Source organism: Macrosteles quadrilineatus, unplaced genomic scaffold (genome assembly GCF_028750875.1).
Source record: "Macrosteles quadrilineatus isolate MER2022 unplaced genomic scaffold, UCM_ALF_1.0 Scaffold_8__2_contigs__length_117827958, whole genome shotgun sequence".
Taxonomy (NCBI): domain Eukaryota; kingdom Metazoa; phylum Arthropoda; class Insecta; order Hemiptera; family Cicadellidae; genus Macrosteles; species Macrosteles quadrilineatus.
Window position 1 is genome coordinate 494,854 of NW_026542601.1, and position 17,413 is coordinate 512,266.

General features: G+C 35.5%; 1 protein-coding gene across 6 annotated transcripts in view; it reads right to left on the reverse strand.

The window, feature by feature from the left end:
• Positions 1–2,094: 2,094 nt before the first annotated feature.
• The window catches only part of LOC128999345 (nuclear factor of activated T-cells 5-like), an 82,770-nt gene continuing 67,451 nt past the window's right edge, over positions 2,095–17,413 (reverse strand). For 3 of the 6 annotated variants that reach the window (XM_054425795.1, XM_054425799.1, XM_054425800.1), the window contains 4 exons: positions 15,414–15,461; positions 13,170–13,235; positions 9,652–9,753; positions 3,916–6,830 (listed from right to left, as the gene is read on the reverse strand). In XM_054425795.1, the coding sequence (XP_054281770.1) occupies positions 3,916–6,830; positions 9,652–9,753; positions 13,170–13,235; positions 15,414–15,461 (3,131 nt within the window). Of the gene's footprint in view, positions 3,396–3,915; positions 6,831–9,651; positions 9,754–13,169; positions 13,236–15,409; positions 15,462–17,413 lie in introns of those variants that run through there. The other 3 variants (XM_054425796.1, XM_054425798.1, XM_054425797.1) reach the window with 3 other exon arrangements.

The window sequence follows — 17,413 nt, forward strand, 5'->3', positions numbered from 1 at the left end:
ATTATGCACACCTACAGGAAAATATCTTTTTAACAGTAGGCCTATGGGTAGATTTTCCCTTCAATGCATACGAGCTAAGAAATAAGGTTTTAAAGAAAGATGCTTGCCTATTAATTTATTTATATATTAACTGTTGATGTAAGACCATAAAATTATGTTTGTTTTCAGAAGACTGGATTCAAATTATTATATGGTAAAAAAAAGTTTTTGGTAGAATTTAATAAACCTGAAATAAAAAGATTTTTAGAGTAAAATATTTTATTGAAACATTTTTTTAAATTGCTAATGCAAGTAGGAAAATTACTATACATATTATGTCCAAGATAGTGACTTATGTTTTTTATTTTTAACGCCATTTTACGAGTAAATTTTTAAAGCAATTGTGAACTTAATCTCTTTACAGTAAATAAAAGGCATTTTTTATTTATGTCCTCATTCTTAGTTTCTCCAGCCAATTTCCCATTTTAGTTTTTTTATATCGGTTTACTTTCTATTCCTGGAACAACTTATTGAACATTTCAAAATATTTAATACAAACTAACAGAGTTGTTTTTGCTATTGTTGTTTAATTCAGGATTAATGAACACCATGTGAACCCACTGGAATATTCTTGGAACAACAAATTCAAGAAGAGGTTTTAATCTTCAAAATGGGCTTTGCCGCTGTGGGTCACCGCCATTACTAAATGTTCTTTTATTGTTATTGTCCTCAAATGTACAGCATGTGTAATGTGATTGCTTTTAAGAAAATAAAACATAGGTGCATTTTTTTAATATTTTGACACTAAACGTACTTATAAAAGATTGCTTTCCTTTTGAACAGTAAGCTCAACCTAAGATTTAATCATAGTTAGCATAAATATGTCTTGGAGGTAGAGAAATTATAGAAACGTACAGTTAGTATAAGGATCTCAAACATTTTTTCTTTAGGTAGAAATATTGATTCTTAGAGAAAGTGTTGCTAAGATGATATTGATTTAGAAAGACAATGCAAGCATTGATTCCGATTCCGTACAAAAATAGGTCTACACTGTCTTCTCTTGTGAATGAATCCATTCAGTTTATAAAATGATGAATATAGGGCAAGTAATGAAAAAAATTGTTTGATTCATTTGAAATTCCCTGCTTACAAATTCTCTTTGGGAAAACTACATTTGTCCTATGGATTTCATTTACACTGTTTGCAAATATCTCCTTTAACAGAGTGTTACATGAGAAAACTATTGGTAGAGGAGGGACTACTACTGTTCCAACAACATTACTCAGATTTCCCAACTGAATAATGTTGATTTTAACAGTAAGGAGTAAGGACGGATCAAACTAATCGAAATAGGAAACAATTATTTTGTTATAGATTGTGACTGACTAAATATTGGAACTAAAATTGGCTGACCTTGACTCAGGCTTTATTAAAATTTTAATACAGTCCAAGTAACTTTCATTTGAGTTTCGCTGACTTTTCATTATGACTTTTCTTATTTCAAACTTTGTTTTGGAATCATGAAGTTTCACTGGAATATCAAGATTCTACTTATGACCCACTCCTAAAAATATATAAATGACACAGATGTAGTTATTTGCAGCTACTGGATTTTCAACAAATAAGTAGTAAATGTTTCTTCTCAATACAGGACCTGATAATTTAAGTCATCTCTCCCCCAAGTGTAAAAAGGATCCCCCAACCTCTCGCGATTTCAGAAACATTATGTTCATCCTCTGAGATTAACGTTTCATGACAACGTGAAGTATAACAAATTGAGATATGCCGGTGATTATAACAACTTTGAATTTCCTGTTCACGTATACAAAAATTACTATAATTCACGTGTTTTTCTGCGGTCATACAAATATAGGCACAATTCTTAGTTTTCCTGGTTGACTGGACACCGGTGGCCACACAAATTTTGCTTGATAACATTTCCTTTTGCCTTTGTCAGGCTGTATCTGACCAGCAATGTTTGTTAAGCTAAAAAACCCCTAATGTAATAACATACAGATTCCCATACTTCAATTATTATGTTTTTATGTAGGTATTATAACATTTTATTGCTTTTTCCATGAGGGGACAAAGATAAAGGTAGAAGGCATACGCACATAAAATAAACACATTTATTACACATGTGCTACCACAACAAAGAAAGCATTATTGTCTTTAAACAATGCTTCATTAATCAAAATTATAAAACAAAACAACACTTAGATTAGCTTCCATTAACATAAATATTTTTCCTTTAATAACAACATTAGATAAACTATGAAGGCAATATGTACAAAATTAAGCTTATTTTCAGTCTACTTAAAAATAATAATAAAGTGCTCTAAAACGTTCTAGAAAAAAATACTTTCATTGTAATGAAACTTAACAAAACTCATGTATGATTGATTATCAATTATTTTCTGAAACTACAAATAAAACTTAGCTTAAAAAGAGTATGGAGATCTGTAATTGTACTATTAAAACAGGATATAGTGAACTTAAAATAGTGTTCAAAACTGAATTTTTTACTTTTAAAAACCAAAACAAAAGGGAAATTGAACAAAAAAAATTCAAAACCTACAAAGTTAACAGCATTACTATTCAAACGACAAATATTTTGGACCAAGATGACAATAAGACAACAAATTTAAGCACAGATTCAAAACTCAGCATACGTATACATCAGTCAATAGGTAATGTTAATAAGAAAATATAACTTTATGGAACACTTTAATTTGATTTTCATTTAGCACTTGACGATTTGAGCACTGGCACTTTGAGGCACCCAGGGAATAGCCTAACCACGATCACAGACTAGAATGTAAATGTTGATACAGATAACAGTGCAACATTAGAAGAGGAACACAGGTTTCAGATCAAACGTAGAACTCTTCAACAGTTCCACTTGAACCAGTCAAGTAGTAAGCAATTTACTTACACAAACGTATTCAGTAAACAGCCAAGACTGAAAGTTTCATTCATTGTCTTATCAGGTCCACAATTTCTTAAAAATATATAAAAAAATGTCAAATGTAACAATAGACAAAACGGATAAAAATATTTCAAAGTATACCTTGTACACTGACACTAGCTGGTGAAAGACAAAAATACGTTAAGCTTACGTTTAAACAACAAACAGGCTTGATCGATTAAATATGGCAGCGATTCGGTACCTGTATCTAGATAATGTTGATATAATACAATAGATATACAAGATTTAGATTTGATCTAAACCTACACTAGACTATCCTTACAACTAATTTGTAATGTACAAGCACCAACTACGTTGTGCACAGTCCTCACGGAGGCTAATTATCGTTCACACAATGTAAACATAGCACCAGTCTTGTGCAGTCTTGAATACTGGGCATCACGATGCACTGACAGCATCAAGCATTACGATGATCACCAGCATCACACTGCAAAACAACACATCAATTAGCAACACCATGTCAGATTACCACGAAAAACATTTTTAGTAAAAGGGAGAGAACGAATTTGAAGACTACATCCCACATTTACCCTTTGCAATGTAGAGTCACGATTTTCCAACTTAACTGCCAACAATAGTATATTTCATCACTAGGGCGTAAAAGTGACTCTTTTCGACCCAAGCACAAGTTCCACTTCCCATCGGTCGGAAAATAAGTGAGGGTTGAAAAGACACTTTTTGCCGGTGATGAAATACACAACAAATCATTCATAATGCACAATTTTATTCATAAACTTAGTTACAAAACAAACATACTTTTCATGTAAAGATTACCTCTCAAAACGATTTTCAACATGTTTTCAATTCTGCTAATGCAAACAAGCAGCTGTTTAGTATGTGATTCAATCATTTTGTTTATTACGATTGTGTTAGTGTATATACGAATGTCAAACTATGGATAAAATTGCAACAGCAAGCGAATGAAAACAAAAACTAATGAAATCAGTTTAGTTACCTGTGTCAAAGCAGCTAGGGTTGATGTAGCTGATCAAGTCATGTTCAGACATCTGAGTGAGCTCCTGAGGAAAAGGCATCCCTTCCTCACACTTTTTGACTGGCTGTCCTGTTGTTTGTGGCTGATTGGCGACCTGTCCAGAGGGCATCATGAACATTCGAGAATCTTTCCTTTCTCCTTCCTTGTTTGCACTGACCATCTGATCACGCTGTTCATACTGTGTCATGGATGACATCTGCACCGGCAAACTCTGAGTGACTCCATCAAATCTGCTCAAAGCGGTCGTCTGTAACGAGATGTTTTGGGAATCCTGCACCTGCATATTCCCCGAGGCCAACATAAGACTAGGTGGATTGTTCATCGGAAGCTCTGGGGTTAACATGGATTGGGTCGAGGTCAAAATCATGTTTTGGGCCCCCGCATCTATCATTTGAGATGTCGTCATGTTGACTGGGGACAAAGCCATTGTCGGTGTACTACTCATGGAGATTCCAGGAGATGTGAGAGCTGAGGTTGGACTGTGATGAGAACTTTGTGGTGACAAAATGTTGGGGCTCCCGGAAGAGCCAGCATTTGAGACAGTGTTCATCAAAGGCACTGAATTCCTAAGGTCAATAATTTGGGAGTCATTTATGGATAGACTGTTCCCAGACAACGATTCAACATGATTTGGACTTGAAGTTGTCAAGCTCGATGAAATATGGTTGATGGAAGACTGGATTATTGGGTTGGACGATTCAGTGGACTGGATTGGGTTTGTGAGATTTTCCAAAGGAGTTGAAGACTGAGAAATGGCTGCTGAACCTACCAAGTTAGCGTTGAGCTGTTGGTTATAAGAGGTCTGCATATCGGAAAATACTTGAGACTGAGATACTGCGACATGATGCTGAGGAGAAGTCTGCAGAGAGTTGCTGAGAGACATGGATTGAGCAGTCATTGAGTTTAGATGCTGTTGGGGACTGACCTGTCCAAAATTTGTTTGAATGTTAGTCATGTTCTGAGCCTGGTTTATGGATTCAAGAGAGGCTTCTACAGAAGAGTTAACTCTGTTTGAAGTGTTGGAACTTGAGTCCAATTCAGTTGCACTTGACTCCAAGAGCTGTGATGAAAGATGTTGTTGCATTGAAGCTTGAAAATCAGATAGTACTTGAGCCTGGTTTACAGCGGCTTGCATTTGAGAAACAGTTACTGAATTGTTCATTGTTATGCTTCCACCAGTCATCTCAAGGTTATTTTGAACTGTGTTGACTCCTTGAGATGATAGATGTTCCAAGGAGGCTTGAATGTTGGAAAGCGACCCAACTGTGTTCGGGGAGGTGTGCGGGGATGACTGTAATGAACCGGAAAAATTGTTGATTCCAAGGTTGCTTGCCTGAATCGGCTCAGAATGAAGTATTCGACATGGTGCAGCTTGATTGGTCATTTGTTCCAAAGAGGCTTGAAGATTAGACATCACCTGAGCTTGATTTGGTGAATTACAGGTTGAGGACTGCATTAGATTTACCTGATTGTTCAAGTCACAGTGAGTCATCTGAGTGGTGTTCATGGTTTGGGATGACAACTGTTGTTCGAGAGAAGATTGGATGTTTGTTAGCTGTTGAGCCTGGGTGGTAGAAGCCTGTGAGGATTCCTGAATCAAGTTATTGAACTCTGTGTGGTTCATCTGAGATGAGCTGACTGATATATGTGGCGATATCTGATGTTCCAAAGGTGTTTGAAATCCAGCCAAGGATTGGTTTGAGCAGCTCATAATGCTGTTCATTTCAGCAGCACTAATTTGGGATGTACTTAAACTTTGGGGTGACAAATGTTGGTCTGTCGGTGATTGCATCTTAGAATATTGTTGGAGCTGATTTGGAGAAACTTGTGTTGGAGAGTGCATCAAATTAGACATGTTTGACTGAATTCCATTTTGGTTGTTTATGTGTTGTTCAAGGTTATTTTGCATGTTCGATAAAGTTTGGATCGGACTGCTCGAGACTTGGCCAGAAGAACCCATTAGGGAACAAAGTGCGGTTCCATTCATGTTTGAAATCTCTTGTTGGGGACTCATTCGAGAGGCTGTTTGACTTTCTGAAGTGACATGACTGTCCTGCATATTGTTCATGTCATTAGTTCCATTCATAACCATTTCACTGACAACACTCATTCTAGAGGTTTCGTCAATTACAGAGCTTGCGATTGGAGATGTTGGTGTTGGGCTGATATGACTGTCTGCAGCAGAATTGACAAAGGCATCAAGTCTTTCTGTGGCTGAGGGAGTCCGTTTGACTGGGGACATTATAATATTCAAACCACTCATGTTTGGTGCAGACATTTCTTTGTGAGACTCAACTTCTTGACTGATGAGAGAATCTGGAGATTTCTTAGAGATTAGCGCTGAATTTACAATGACACTCATACCATTCGGCAACGACTGGCTCATGGATGAACTTGCAGATGCTGAATTGGCTTCAAACGCCATTGCAGCATTTTGGTTGGTTATAACTTGATCAGCAGTGGTCAGTAGGTTTGAGGATTCACCAGAAAACATCGGTTCTTTTAAAAGTGCCGGTGGTGGAATCATTATCTTGGGCACTTCACTGATAACGCTGTTGCTTTCCAGTTTAGACAGGTAATTTCCAACATGAATGGATGGCAGTGCGCCGTTGCTCACATATCGGTTGAAAGTTTCCATAGAGGATGTCTGAGTGTTAGGATGCTCTGAGACATCAGATAAGGGCTTCACCTCGACCACAGCTTCAGGGACTTCTCGTTTTAAATCTTCAGGAGCTAGTGGCTCCGGAACAATCATCTGCACTGAAGATCTCCTCATGTTGATGGGCAACAAGCCAGGGGGTGGAGGGGGCATCATCACGTCTGCAGTCTTGTTCCACATCATCATGGAGTGCACCTTTTCTTCTTTCCCTAAAAAAAAAATGGAAATGTTAAATACTGCTGGACCAGGAGTCTCATTGGTGGAGTCATTGCAAACTGTGCTATCAGTGTTCCATTGTGTGAGCTTTTTACGTTATACCTTTTATAGATTATAGTGTTTTGTGATTGGTTATTATTTGCATGTTGTATCATGACTTGACTGCTTACAGTGCATATTTTGTTGACTGCTACCCTCTGTAGTGTATTCCAACTTAGGTTGGGCGTTTGTGTATTGTTAGTTGTAATGTGTTAGTTAAGTTTTTTTTTCACCTGAGGACGGGGTCAGATTCCAGATCCCGAAACGTTGTGTATTGTTTTTTTACATTCCTGATGGAAAATGTCCGCAATAAACATTTGAACAACAAGGCTTTTAAGTTTAAAAATGCTGTTCATCAGGAATTTTGTGCAATGCCATTTATTGATAAAAGACGTAGTATTACACGAATAGGTTTATCAGTCAGAAGAATGGTGCAAAACAAACACCATGGTATGCTCAATGCTGAGCTGGGATGTCATGACTTGCCTAAGGCCAGGCGCACACAGGCGATTTTGAGTCGCGCAACAGTTGCCCGACTAATCGGGGGACTGTTGCGCAACCCACTCGGAGACTCTGAAGTCTAGCAACAGTTGAGCTGGAGTGCGCACACAGGCAACTTTTTAGTCGTGAATCTAGTCTTGAGACGTGTTGGACATACATTCGTTACAGCGTTCCGAATGGATTTCAATGATACAGCCGTAGTATGTGCTTTGTTGATGAAGTTTCGCGTGCGAAAGAAAAAGAGAAGATACTGGGTTCATCCCATATATTCCCATATAAAGGCGGCCTCTTCTCAACCTCATCAATTAATTGTTTGACATCCTCATCACGCACACTCATACTTGTAATTTTCTAAAAACTTCACACAACAAGAGAGCAAACACTAGTGACTGTTCTGGCCACGAGTAGTTGAACTCCTGGGGTGAGACTGAGCGACACAGCGACAATTTAGTTGCATGTGTGCGCATCTACACTTGTTTCAATGGATACCAAACCTGGAGCGACAGTCCCGCAACAATTCAGTCGCAGAGCAGTCGCTGGCAAATTGGGTCCGGGAACATCGGTTGCAACAGTTGCGCGACTGTCCCTAGACTGTTTCCTTGGTGTGCGCACTCCAATTTAAAACAATGTTGAACATTTTAGTCGGGCAACTGTTGCGCGACCTAACCTCACGTTTCCTAGATGACTAAAGGACCTTCTGGGAAAGTTCATTTGGGACATATACAGGGTGTCCATAAAAAATGTTTCAGAACTTTAGGAAATGAATCCTCATACTAAAAGGAAGAAAAAAGTTTATGTGAAGGTATGTTGAAAAATGCATATTTACCCAGTTATCCGCCATTTTGTTTTTTATACCAAAATATTTTTATCTGTAAAGTTTTTCATTCGATGATTATGAAATTTGGTAACCATATTAACATACCCAAGACCTATAATAGTAAAAAAAAAATAAAAATTTTCCGATTGTAAATTTCAAAATGGCGACCGTTTGAATTTTCTAACTTAAATAACTAAAAACGGCTAATTCTATGAAAAAATGTCAAGAATACTTTCTTTTAGCATTTTTAATTCCCTATCAAACAATACCAAGATAAAAAATATTGGACAAAAGATAACTGAGATATAACGTTTTTGTGTAAAAATAAGGCAAAATTAAGGGTTCCCCAACTAACTTTGCCTAATTTTTACAAAAAGAACGTTATATTTCAGTTATCCTTTGTCCGATCCTTTTGATCTTAACCTCTTATCTTACCTTTTGATGGTACCGTTTGATAAAGAATTAAAAATGCAAAAAAAAATATTCATGGCATTTTTTCACAGAATTAGCCGTTTTTGAGTTATTTAAGTTAGAAAAATTCAAATAGCCGCCATTTTGAAATTTACATTCGGAACAACTTCATTATTTTTTCTATTATAGGTCTTGTGTATGTTAACATGGTTACCAAATTTCATGATCATCGAATGAAAAACTTCAAAGATAAAAATATTTTTGTATAAAAAACAAAATGGAGGATAACTGGATAAATATGCATTTTTGGACATACCTTCACATAAACTTTTTTCTTTCTTTTAGTATGAGGATTCATTTCCTAAAGTCCTGAAACGTTTTTTATGGACACCCTGTATACTCTACAGTGGGGAGCGAGCTGGTGTAGTGGTTAGAGCGCGGGACTTCGGTCCCTAAGGTCCCGGGTTCAAATCCCGCCAAATCACCAATGGATTTTATCTAAGTGATAATGCCGCAACCCCTAGGTCTAGCCTGAAGTAATGTTAAAAACAATCCCGGGCTCGTGCTTAGCGTCCTAAGGAAAAAAAAAACAAAAAAAAACTCTTTAGTACAGATTTAGTTCCCTGTGACTACCATCTCTTCTTGCATGTGAAAAAGTAGCTGGAGTGTCAGCAGTTCTGAACTGAAAGATGCAGTCATCGACTGACTTAAAGCACAGGCGGAAAAATTAAGATCGAATCTTCTAGTTTTTAAAAAGATAAAATAAGTGCTTTAAGGTGTATGGTTATTATGTTGAATTAAGTGAGGATTATTTTTTAAGATGTATATAATTAATTGTTTGTCTTTACACAGTTGTTTAAAAAAAAAAACTAACCAGAGGTTACTTCACAAATGGCACTCAAAGATTGAGGATACTTTCAGAATGGTTCTCAAATTTACGTTTCACTATTACAGCAATATTAATAATGTAATAATATTGTAATGATATTGTGACCATAGCTATCAACACTACCATTACCAAATGAGTGTATTACTGTGTGGTTTACCTGTATAGTTATGGCCAGTCATGAAAGGTGCGGCAGACTCGGCAGCCATGATAAGGGGGGCAGCAACAGGGAGTGGGGAGGGGAACAATCCAGTTCTGCTACCTAAACAAAACATAACAATGACCACAGTGCAAAACGGTGTTACCAACCTTATACATTACCTGATAAGTTGGCTAAAGCAAAACAGCATTTCATCCAGTCTCCTTGTTGAGTGCACACACAACAGACCCTCTCTTAACCTTCACAAGATCAACCCCCTTTGATCAGGCAAAAATAGAGATCGGCTTATCAACACTGAATTTCAAAACTGGTTGGTTCAACTATCATTTTCCAGGAATATGAGACTTTGTTCCCATCCTTATGGCTGTATTAAAATAAACATGTCCGTGAGAAGTTCCTTTTTTGAAGACTTTACAAAAACTTCAAGAATGGTTAAAACCAAGGTTTTCTATCTCTTCTCTATCCAAAAAGGTAGCCATTAGCCAATTTTACCAAACATTGATTATTGATTTTTCCTTTTTATCTTTTTAATGTGTAGACTTCAATAAATTTAACAAGCTACCATTTTGGATAGAGAAGCGATAGCGAACTTTGGTTTTCACCATTCTTTAAGTTTCTGTAAACACTTCAAAATGAGGAAGGGTGTTTACATTAAAAAAATTTGAGTTGCCCCCAAAATACCCCATTTAGGGGGGACACTCAATATTTTTAAAATAATAAAATAAAACTTCCTGCTAATATTGCACTACCACTAAAAGAATATCTCTCTATATTTTTGTTTAGAAAAATATTAGACAGAGGGGGTCCCCTTGTATGTAGGTGAGTTTATCATTCAATTTATATTGATAGTATTCATACACTTATTTCGTCAGTATTTTACATGTTAATATGATTGCTTGTTTTAACCAATCTTTTAGATTATCTGACTTCAGCTCGATCTTGTTTTGGTAGGTTAAGAGAGGGGGAGGGGGGTACTGTACATAAGAAAAAACAAGGCACAGTTCAGTAACTTTGATCATTCAAATTGCACAAGAAGTTAAGCATAAGTTTATCTGTGATGAATCTAAATGTACTAAAGTTTGAATTTTTAAAGGTAAATGAGAAAATAAATGGTAATTTCTAGTTTCTTATAAATCATATTCAGAAAGGTTTTGAAACACGGCAAATTTTTACTTATTTAAAACATGGTTTTAATGAAGAAAGAGACTAGTATAGAGGAACGTAGCCTTCAGAGCTCGTTGGGAGGAATCCATACGCTTCAAAGATCTGGAAGACAGTCTCTTTAGACATAAAACCACATTTTATTTGGAAAATATCACCAACACTAAGTTGTAAATGATTTAGGTGGATTTCACTGTGAAAAGGAGCTTGTATATTACCTGGTAATTTTATAGTCAAACAACCGTTTACCAAGACCAAATACCAAGATCTTTCTCCTCTATTTTACTGAATTTCGTTCTGTTTCAAAACCTTTGGAATGAATATTGTTTCTGATAATAATCTACCCATCACCACATTTAAAATATTTTAAAAACTTAGCCACTTCTAGTTATCTCGACAAATTTTAAGCTGAAGGAAAAGCACATGTCAGTTTAGAGCATCGAATATAGACACAGTATCTACAGTCAATGGTCCAAACCTTAAAGGGTGAATGATGATTTACAATTGTAAATTGAATAGAAAATATTTAAGTGGATAATTCAGTGAAAACTGGCTAGGAGGAGATACATAGATGTATCAGGCACTTGAAAATTAATCAATTAAAATTAATTGAATGCAAACACACCTTTGAGTTTTGGTTAAACTAATTAACTAATACAGTTAGCTAAACACTATTGAAATTCATCATTCAACCCTAAACCAAGTGATGGTATCTCGCTAAAAATTACACACTACGTCAAACATCTAATCTCTAGTCTACTACATGCAACTAACACAAAATAACACTATATTAAAGGAAATACACTAGATGCTAGTAAAATTATTTAGAGCCACTATCAATATGGATTTCCCATATTTCAACATGCTCTTTTGGTGTGTGTTTAATACAAGTTACAAACCTATATCTTAACATGACACTTATTTCCTCCTACAGTAGACGCTCGCTGTTCTAGCAAATTCAGGACTTTTTTGGTGCCGGATTATCGAAAATGCTGGACTATTGAACAAGCGACAAGCGAAAAGCTAATAGTTTTAGAGCATAAAATGGAAATCCATCATTCCATGTCTTATTGTGCTTTCTATAGCTGAAAGGAAATTGTTGGCCGGCAGGCCATTATTCTGTGTCTTATTGTACTTTCTTTAACTTAATTAGTGGTATAAAATGCTAAAAAAAATGTAATAAAATGCTCTTGCTTTTAACTGAGTGCTACCAATGTCTGTTATTTGCTCCCGACATTGGCTATCACATACACTAATATGTTAAATTAAAACAGTATTCAAAAAGTTTTTTCAGACCAATACCGGATCACTGAAAGTGTTGGATCATCGGATGCCGGATTAGCGGGCTTTTACTGTAATTGCTTTATATGTACATGGTTTTAAATTGATTTCAAGCAAATTTCAGGATAAACAAAAAGGTCAAACTTTAGGTCTACTAACCATTTCAAAAAATGACCATTCAAAGGCTTTGAGTTTTGGAGCTGAGATGATTGAATTATTGGGGCAAATATAATTATGCCCAAAACAATAGCAATTGATCACAATGAGGTGAGTCTGAAGTTTAAGCAATGAATACACAAACTATAAAGAAGAACAGGTCCTATGGACAATATTCTAACAGTATTTTCAAATTTGGCGCGCGAAATATCTGTAGTTCTGCACTGAACCACCACTCAGCGCTGTAGTCAAGTTTAGCACGCGGTGAAGTGCGAGAGAGAGCGACATACACTGTTTTCGTCCCCTGTGGGCCAGGCCACGAGAGAAAGAGAGAGGGGGCGAAAACAGTGTATGTCGCTCTCTCTCACACTTCACCGCGTGCTAAACTTGACTACAGCGCTGAGTGGTGGTTCAGTGCAGAACTACAGATATTTCGGGCGCCAAATTTGAAAATACTGTTAGAATATTGTCCATAGGACCTGTTCTTCTTTATAGTTTGTGTATTCATTGGTTTAAGGAAGAACACTGCTATTGAAAAAGTTGCTGATCTGTGATTCAAAATAACAACATCGCTACAGTAGATGAATGTGAACATTTGAATCACTAATTTGTTCAATTTCTCTAAAGCAACAAAAACTACTTTGAGAACACACATAAATAGCCAGTAAACATGGGCTAATCTTTATTAAAACTTGAGTTGATATAGTTGATATAAAGAGTTAACAAATATAAATTTCTATAATTTTTCTATAATTTTTCTACAGTTAGTGATTGCAGATTTTAACTAGATAACCCTCATCTCTATTATAAAACTCTTTAAAGCTTTTTTGACCCATTGACTAACTGAAAATCTTATATTTTAAAAGGTAAAGAAATAATTTTAATTAGTAGTTTAATAACAGATTTAAAAATCTCGTCACCATTTCTATATCTCCTCCTGGTGAGCAAAGGACTTCTATAAGCACCAGTCGCTTTCAGGAACTTTACTGCAAGAAAAACAGGATAGGAAAATATTAAGAGGTTCCACACACGAGGGTCCCGTTGTTACTTGGCAAGTACAGTTCTTTGACAAAAAAATAGAAGAATCGTCAAAAACATAATTATTCTACAATTGTTTGTAATTGTTGCTGGATATTAAGAATAATTGAGGAATAAAAGACCAAACAGCAACCTATTTGGCATGTCTTCAACCTTCGTGTGTGGAATTACAAGAAGCGAATAAAACTAGAAGATATGAGCACAAAGCAAAATTCAATCCAGCCTGTGTAGTTTCTGGCAAGATGGGCTGAGCAGATATACTACTACACTTACATTTTTTGTCTCGTCTATGAAACAATTGATAAAATACACTAAATTAAATAAATGTAATGATACCTCTATTGCATTAATAAACCTGAACTGTCCACGTATATTATTCTTCGATCAAGCACAGAGAAGTCAGAAACGGAGGATACATTCAACAGCACACTTGGTGGTGTCTAGCACCAGTTGCTGGTGTCTAGGCAAATTCCTTCTGCTCTCCTTTACCCCCTCGCCATCATGTACCACAGCGCTCACGCGGTAAGAAGACCCTGTGTGGTACAACTGCTGTACAAATATGCTATGAGGCTATCGCCATTCGGGCTCTTGCTTGCTTGACATTTCCGCCCCAACATACCAGAGCTATGGGCGCACGGTTGTCCCATAAGCTTGTATCCTCTGTATCTTACTTCTCTGTGGATCGAGTAAATCTTAGCAAATCTTAGTTTACCTGGTTTCATTGTGTCTACTTTAGGTCTTTTAATAAATAAAAATGCACGGAGTAAATTTTCCAGGAATACTTCTAGACTGTTAAAAATATTCTTTAAAGATTACGGAAAGGTTTTACAAAAATACCAGGTAAATTAAGGTTTACTAAAAAATATCTACTTTCTTTCTTCTTTTCTCATCAGATTCCTTAAGTAGATATAGTAAACACAAAAATGGTTTGTTTTAAAGAGACCTAAACCAAGAATAGTAGGCCTGATAAATCTATATTTTTCTCAAAAGCCCTTGATCGAGATTTTGATGCCTTTAAGAAAACATTTATTCATTATTGTGCCTTGGGTTTGGAAACTGGTGTCATAATTACTGTCCATATTATTTTTTATGAGAATTTAGGGATAATATGTAAGAAATACAGTTCATTCTCACAAACTCTGTATAATGCAGACTGGAGGTATGCTGAGTTTGAGAAACGCTAAGTCATCGGGAATAAGGGCCAAGAATTTGTAACTTTTTTTATTTCTCACTTGAAGATACAGTGTTTATATTACCATAACATTAAAGTATTTTAATTCAGCTTGCAGAAAGCAAAATGACTCTTAGTTGTGACTGTCAGATTAGACTGAAGTCTAGCGCTTCATTTGTCGAATATGCCTGACTCAGGTGTCCTGGTCTTAATCATAATGTTCACATGTTTCACTACATCCAACAGGGGCGGTGTAACTATTGAAACAAAAAGGTGTTTAAGTTCACCATTAAAGTTGTCAGTAACACCTGTGTAAATGTGAAAAATGCATCATCGCGGTTTCAACAAAAAGTCCATACACAGGTTGTCGACTGCCGAGTTTGCGAGAATTTACTGTATAATGTTTTCTTTTACTTTTCCCATAAAGGCGAGTCATTGCACAGAAGATAAAATAGTAATGCTTGCAGATGATAAGATTTGGATTGGTAATGTTAAGGCTATGTTTGTTAACAAAAAACATTAAAAGCCTCTTTTTATCTTGGGTTAGGTTTGGTAAGGGAAGTGTGTTGGCAAAACCCTGGCTCACCTCAAATGGAAAAGTAGGAGCTGTAAAATAAAAATCTTACCAACTTTTATAGACCAAAATTACCAAGCTCTACCGAGTCATTTCTACCTTACCTACACATACTTAATAATAACTAGCCTACACTATAGCATATATTTTACTGTCAGCCCACCCCGAGCCTTTTAAAATCAAAGAATTGTTTATTATGTAATAAAACAACACAACTACAATAAAAGCATCAAAAAGGATTTTGCTAAACTGCATCATAAAGCTAAAATTAAATTCTACTCTGTGCTCTATACAAAAAATACTCTTAGTGGAAAATACCTACGCATGCAACAATGTCAAGTGAAGGAAAACTACAAAAGAAATGAAAATCTCGTTACATACCTTGAGCGGAAACAGAACTGTCGAGAATGTTTCCTTCCTGGGTCAAAACTGCAGCAAAACAAACTGGATTAGTATAAAATGTAGATCAAGCATTCATAAAGTTTGAAGACTGGAGGTCCTGAAAGAAAAAGGAAGAGAAGCCACCAAGCCAGTAAACAATTCAAAAAGTACAAAACGGTTTTTGCGTTTACTTTTTACAAATAATTTTACAGTGGAATATTTATTTTACTCTGGATTTAAAATATCTCACTAAGATAAAATTACAAAATCAAGAAATTAACAGTAAATACTGGCTGTAGTGGCACGACCGCAAAAGGTAAAGCCACATTTTCACACACAACATACAACCAAGTCTCACGCTGTGTGAAGAAACTGATCTGTTGGAGGGGACGCAATCATGCAGGTCACAACACATCACACCAACACAGGGATGGGATGGCAAGTAAACAGGAGAAATATCACTTAGAAACATTATACTTTGATTTGGTACCATAGATTACAAAAAGGTGGCAAAGAATGGTAGGGTTATCTATAAATTACCCAACCTAGGTGACACATTTAATTCCCTCATTACGATTCTACTGTAGTTAGTTCTCATCCCTATGCAATGTCTTGTCATATTAAACGGTAATGATATGAGCGAATATCAGTTTTCCGCCAATTAGGAATCACACTCTGTAATTAGATTTCTGTGATCCAAGGGCTCAACTCCTAACAGAGTCTAATGTTTGTGTAAATTGTTTTTTATAAATAAATTATAATGATCCTGACAATGGAAAGTTACTTTGATGGCAATTTAGGATTTCAGGTAAAATTTAATGATTTTTAGCAATAAGTGTGATAAAGTCATTAACCTTTGGTAATAATTACAAACAACAGAGGCAATAGATTTTATGATTACAACTTTTTGAGGTTTTATCAATAACACAACTACTATTTTATTTGGGACTGTTTATGCACAATATGTGAATTAGGTATACACTCATTCATGGAGGAAAATATGAGTGGAAAAGAAGGACAGCAGGTCTATATAAAATTAATTCTTCATCTTCAGAAACCAATCACATTAATTCTTAGGTAGGTGTTACTTTTAATAAAAAAAAATCAAAATAAATGTTTAAGTAAATATTATATTGGGGGGGATAAAATAATTAAGACTAAACCATAAAATATGTAAGTTCAAAACCAATTGAATGATTTGATTGGATTAAAATTGAAATTTAACACCAAAATTAGGTCTTTATGAACTTTAAATACGCTATACTGATTACTGTACTGTTTAAACTCCCTTTATATACATCCCTCAAATAAAAATATTATCAATTAAATCTCTATTCAATGTAAGCGAAATAATTGTAACTTTGTTAAAAACAATTCATAAACAAAATGGATATGAGATATCAACACAAATTTCCCCCAAAATGAAGAGAATTTCAAAACTCAAGACTTACGATGATATTATTTATTCTTCGTTGTTTTGCCAAATGATTGAATCATTAATGGTTTACCTGTCCCATTCATCTTCAATCCTTTAACTCATAAGGTTACTATGATTTCCACAAATTTAAGTTATAACCACACCCAGCTGAAAGTATTCACATAGAAATCAATTCATAGGTCATTATGTTACTTTTTTCAAAGCTACACATGTAAACATACTAAGTTTTTATACTTGATTGCGGAAGACACAGATAGACTAGTATTTCACCAGCCAGAGCACTAGAAATGCAAATAAATGTTTTGTGAGTAAAAATGTGTCTCGTGTCTTATGTGTAACTTTTACAAGGTTAAAATAGACTAATTTGTATTGAAATATTCTCGGTTGAATGAGATGTGTTGAAGCTATGGTAACCACATGAGATAATGGGATTCAAGACAAACGATACATGTTAACCACTCAAAACTTGCATAGAATTCATTACAATGAATATCATTACAAACCTTGATAACAAGTCTTATGTCATCATCCCCATGTGAGACTTGTTATCAAGGTTCTGTGT